General features: G+C 39.2%; 1 protein-coding gene across 1 annotated transcript; it reads right to left on the bottom strand.

Moving 5' to 3' along the window:
* Positions 1–405: 405 nt before the first annotated feature.
* LOC131294475 (ficolin-2-like) lies at positions 406–1,370 on the bottom strand. Its single transcript, XM_058322522.1, has 2 exons — positions 610–1,370; positions 406–532 (listed from the first exon to the last, which is right to left on the bottom strand). The coding sequence occupies exons 1-2, from the start codon at positions 1,368–1,370 to the stop codon at positions 406–408; spliced, it is 888 nt and encodes a 295-aa protein (XP_058178505.1).
* Positions 1,371–6,000: the final 4,630 nt, after the last annotated feature.

Below are 6,000 nucleotides of genomic sequence, written 5' to 3'. Positions count from 1 at the left end.
GCTTATGAAGTTAGCAAACATTAAAAACACAAACACATTATAATGCGTATAATTAACTAAGACTATAGTTCACAGAAAAGCGGTTTCATAACAGATTAACAAATATAGCATGTCTCTTGTACAATGTTGGACAAAAATGATTCACGACGATCATTTTCCGTTCTTGAGCATGTTATATTCCCTTTTGGTAAGACAAGTTTGGTTTGGATACTTTATTTGGTTTTGAATAATAACAGAAATACAAAACATAACCAAATTACTAAAAATCTAATCAAAGTCAAATCATATTTGTCATTCCTTATTTTTGCCGATCCCTGTTCTGTATGAAACAGTATCGAGCTACACAAGACACTTGTGAAATTGTCGATAATTACTTTAGATATTATTCAGGCTCGTAGATCACCTTCAAGTACGGCTGCGGAACATCATTGTCGTTGATTTCAGTGAGTAGTTGGCACGTGGAAAATTGTACCATTCCACACCACTTTTGTCAAGGTGGTTTCCTTTTCGATAATATGGTCCGTTCAAATGGCTGTAAGGGAGGTAAATTGGACATTTTATTAAAAAGTTATACAAAACGTTAAAGCAATTTAATATGAAGAAATATACCTGTAATAGCAACTTTTGAACCACCAAGCACCCTGGAAACTATTCGCACAGCCACTGTTACTAACGGATAAATCATTGTCTTGATCCAATGTAGAGAACTTCATTCCATTGTGGTACGTCAATGAGTCGTAAGTGTTTCCCGAGTACTTTCCAACAGTAATCATGTATTTTTCCTCCTCGCTGGCAATTTCGAATTCATCATAGAATGCATAGGATGAGTTTCCTTCGAAATCTTCCAACAACACCAGCAACTCGTGTCTTCCTGATTTCGTCATGAGGTGCAGTGTTTCCAAGCCGAGCCAGTGCTCTCCATTGACGTCACCGAATCCATGTTTGTACATTGTCCAATTCTGGTAAAAATCCATGGAGCCGTCCACCCGACGCTGGAACACAGTCCAGCCTCTGCTGAGGTTGAAGTGGTTTTCGAAGTCACAAAACACCATGAAAGGCCTTTCGGAGCCTCCATAAGGACGAATATAAAAAGAGCCGCTGGAGGAAGGTACCATTTCATCACATGATGTTGGAACCAACCGCATGTTTAGCTGATCCAACGTGTTAGCAATTTTGTTAAACTGTGTTCCAAATTCTTCCTGAACTCGATTGGTGATTCGTTTTTCTTGTTCTTCAATCACGTGTTCCAAGTGGTACTTAATCTCTTCCAACTGCTCCGTATGAAACTCGAGGGAAATTTGCAGATTGTCCAACATTTCCCTGCGAAAGTTGATCAGTGCGTTTATGATCGCTTCCATTACTGTTGGCATGTCAGCGTTTGCTACCACGCACTTCCTGTTCAGACCTACTATGAAACACACAATCAAAATCAATATTCGACACTTTAGCCACATTGTGAAAAATTTTGCTTGCAACTGTAGTGTTTGTCTTCGACGAACGTTCTACACCGACTGAAAGAAGTTGTTTTTCGAAATCACAGCACAGGGCAATAAGAGCTGAAAAAACAAAACAATATTTTAAAATGCGTAAAACACTCTCAATTCTTTGTAAAAAAAATGTTGAAAGCTAGCCACAATTTGTTTTGATTTTTTCTGGTGGAAAAACTGGCAATGTTCTGTTGTGATACTATGATTTGTTTTTAACGGGTTGTTACACAAAATTATCAGCATAATATTTGTTTGTAACTAATTTGGAAAGGCCTATGCGTCAACATGGTGTAGCTACTTTTTTACTAGTATGGTTATGATACATGCAATTGGAAAAAATATTATCACAGTAAATCGCACAAACAATAATTAAAATTGCTACTGGGGCGTTGCAGTACAATTAACCAAAGAATTTCCAAATTTTCTCACCTGCCGTTATATTCAATCTTCTTTCTTCATATGTCAAGGGAAGTCCACTTAAAATAAAAACCAGTTTATTCATAGCTTTTTTAATTGCTTATTTTAAATTTCAGTTCCTAACTATGACATGCAGTTTGGGCACTTTACATCAACAGCAGTAAAAACATAAACATAAAACAAAACACATGTTATTGTATTTAAGGAAGGTCTCGTTGCAAGAATAAAAAATCGTGAGTTGGACTCTCACATCAGGACAATAGATCATTTCTTTATCTGGAATACATTTGAATTTCGAATCGTATATTGAAAAGATTAATGTGACTGCTTTCGAGAATCTTTTGTTCCACTGGTATATGAAAAGACATAAAGAAGGATTAGGGGCAATGCACTCATTTGCAGATGTGTTTGGAAATCTTTTTCCTCTTCTATTTCCGAAGCATCGTGTAGTGTTTGAAGTTTCCGGTTTCGTTCTACACACTTTCCATCTGATAATACATCCGCGCACCGTGCTGGTAACATGTTCCTTTGGGAAATGCTCATCAACCGTAGTTTACTCTTGCATCTACTCAGCACGAGCATGGCGATGATGATGAAGATGATGTGTGAGGGTGGAAAAGTATCGCATACTAAATGTGACAGTGATGGCGCGTGTTGCCCCCACAACCTACGACAAAAGTCAACCACTTGGTACCTAGCGAGCTTGCTTCCGATTCCTACGGGACACGAGACGCCAACATTAAATATTCATGTGCACGCACCGCCCGGCCAATCGAAATGGCGAATCGAATAATTTATCGAAGGAATGTCGGCACTGAAAGCGATCGGATCGGGGCAGCCAAGGTAACGTTCGGTTCCTTTGCCTTTTCCCGGCCGATGGAAAAAGGTTTTGTTAGTTTGTCAAAGTGTTTCGTGTTTGTGTGAAGGGAAATCGTATCATCGTCACCATCATCATCAACATCATCAACGGCATCATCGTCGCCTTCACCGGCATCGGTATGCAGGATCGATTTTTATGTTTATGAAGGTAACATTACATCCTATCGAACATTAAATCCCGGTACGCTTCGTTCCCATCTTTGTCTGCTACTGCAGCAGAAATCATATGATACCAGCGATCGTGTGGGAGTGTTCAAGCTAATTTTCCCAATTGGTTTACCATGGCAGAGTGTTATGGAGGTCCAGAGCGAAAAAATCTAAGAGTAAATGCACGAAACGCAGGAACATCTCATACAAAACCGCCCTGTCGATTCTAAAGGACAGCATGTGGAGAGGAAAATTGGATAAAATGATTGTTACTATCCACACACATACACAGATGTTTGGTAGTGTTTTCTAGCCGAATGCTCTTACTTCGCAGATTGACAGTTTATACGCGGTGTTGTTATACGATCTAGCATTCATTCCTTTCAGTTTCGATGGAAACCTAATCACTTGAGCTGTCATAAAGATCGTCCATATTGGATTGTCTTTTTCTTCCATGAATCCAAGAGTGCATCTATGAACACGTTAATTGAATCTGCACACACAATTTGATTAACGAGTTTGGCGTAGTGTTACGAATTGTATTTCGGTCAATTAGATTCAAGATAGAGGTTTTGAATTGTGTTTTTTCTTAGGTTGTTAAGCATCACCAATTGAACAAAGATTTGAAACAGTAGATGTTAAACTTCACTGATCTATCAAAGAAGTTTATTATATCTTATAATGTAAACACTTTGGTTTAAATAATTCAGGAACTAGATAAATGAACTGGAATATAGATTGCGGAGAAAATAATACCCACGATAAAGTGTCGTCACCCAACGAAAGCTTGAAATCAGAAACTCTCTCAATGGGATTAGATTCGATTGCAATAATAACAGGATTACGAGAGGAATCCCCATTCGGTGAACTATTGGCGGTGTAATATAAATGCAAATTGTCCTCTTAAACCCACCCTGGCATCAGTGTCAGCACCGGTCGCTGTTGAGTGGCGTTGGAGACAATTTTCCCATTTCTTTTTTTGCTCTCGCTTGCTGCTAACGTTTGCTGGAAAGCACGACACATCGTGAGGCTCAAGCGAAGCGTCTTGGTGGACACGTAAAGCATCATTTAAGCGTAAACTCCTTCACCATCAATTCGATGCTAGCCTTTTACTTGAGCGGAGGACGTATAAGTACGTAAAAAGCGTACGAGACGAGAAAAAATTCATTCCAACCACGCCGCACAATGACGGCATTTGAAACACAAATTTCGAGCATCCCAACCACAAGCACCCGCGGGAATGTTTAGCACACCAGATCAAGACTTGCGAGGGTGAAGAAACACGCGCACACACACACAAACAGATACAAAAAACGTATTATCTAAGATAATCTTTGGCGCGCCTTACCTCCAACCGGCAAAGAAAACTCATGGCCCAAGAGTTCGTTTTATTCTCCTTTCCATGTTTTCTTGGCGTTTCTTATTTTCTCCCCATAGTTTTCTCTGTGAGCTGAACCGTGCACTGCAACCCAGCCCCAGCCCGGCTATATAACCGAATCATTTCCAACGGATTTTTCATTTTAGGAAAAGAAGATCAAGATTCCGCGTTGAACCACCACACCAAGGGCGGAATTAATCCTATCAAATAATCGTCCGGATGACAATGTCCTCGCTTTTTGTTGAGCCCGCCTTCCTTCCTTCTCTCGCCGTCTTATGCTCGTCTTAAGCCCCTAAGGAAATTGGAATTTGCATCTATTTGCCACGACTTTTTCGTGCACTGCTGGTGGCTCGGTGGAGTTTTTGTCTTATTAATAATGGAGTGTATTGTTTACCGAAGCTTCATACTTTGTATACTATTTAAGACGGCTGAACTCCAAAAGAATAACGAGGTTACGTCCAACTTAGGATGAACCAATGTTTTCTACTTGTGCCAATCAGAGCAAGGTGCGTGGGATTTTAGAAAGTCTGATAAAACAATTAGAATACGTTTATAAACATGACATGTACCTCACAAAGTGCCCCATGCTAAAAATTACTAAACAAATTAAACTCGTTTAGAAAAGTTATTCGTATTATCTCTTCTTTTTAGCAGAAATGCAGTTGTGCTTGTTGTATCCGAGCTAACCCGGGATAAGCTTACAGCTATGGTTTGGATAGGTTAGTTTACTTTCTAAGTATTAAGTTAAGGAAAATGTTTTCGTTTTTACCCGTTATGATCAATACGGCCTGGCGCTCCAAATATACATAGAAAAACATAAAATACCTTGTAGTAAATTATAAATATTGTTATTTTTACAATCGACGGTATTTTTGCCCCTTTAAATTCAAACTGTTGTTAACTCTGTTTTTTGCATTTCGAAACAGTTCAGTCCAGTAGTCAAGCTCCCAATCGCATGAGTCAATTTGTTTGCGTGGAGTTTTTTCGTCACGAAGAAGTCATACTCCATTGTGTTTTCTGATTTCGGCAAAGCAGCTGTTACAGAAGTAGTTGATTACGGTATGCTCAAACCATATTTCGGAGTTTTATTTTTAGAAATAAATTTTAAAAATCAAACAAATAAAAATGTTCAAGCCCTATGGCCACGATAATTCTAGTATTGTTCGATTAGGTATACGATTTTAAGAAGTTTTTTTTTAAATGGAATTCGTTTTACCCTAACAATTTCCTCTTGAGCCACTTAATGCTGAACATAAATATTGTTTGTTTCCTTTTCAAGGAATCTCGTATTTTTTGCGATGGCATCCTTTCCTATTGAGGCATCATTGCATTCATTAACACGGTTTTTTTCAGAAAGAAGGTCATATTGGCGTAGAAAAGCACTTCAGAACTCGATCCGTGTATTTTCATATGGCCCTTCATCTCAACGTAACACGGCTTCTAGCTCGTCGGTACGCTCTGCTACAAGCATCCAGCTTTTGGTTGTGCCTACCCTTCAAACACTCCCAACCTTCTCCCCCTTATTCCCCATTCGCCCAGGCGAGACGACGTCCCCTGCCTTGCCATGCTTCAAGCACCCGCAAAGCCCCGCAATAATTCCTTTATTTTTATTCGCTCGAACGTATTCATTGCGTTATAAATACCAATTTACGCTAGATAAATATTTCGGTTTTATTGCCACTCTTCGTTGCG

This window comes from Anopheles ziemanni, chromosome 2, assembly GCF_943734765.1.
Source record: "Anopheles ziemanni chromosome 2, idAnoZiCoDA_A2_x.2, whole genome shotgun sequence".
NCBI lineage: Eukaryota > Metazoa > Arthropoda > Insecta > Diptera > Culicidae > Anopheles > Anopheles ziemanni.
This window is presented reverse-complemented; position numbering and strand designations above follow the sequence as displayed.

Coding starts and splice junctions, on each gene's coding strand:
- LOC131294475 (XM_058322522.1), bottom strand. CDS start 1,370: ATGCCAACAGTAATGGAAGCGATCATAAACGCACTGATCAACTTTCGC. Junction 533..609: donor TTCAAAAGTTGCTATTACAG/GTATATTTCTTC, acceptor CCTCCCTTACAG/CCATTTGAACGGACCATATT.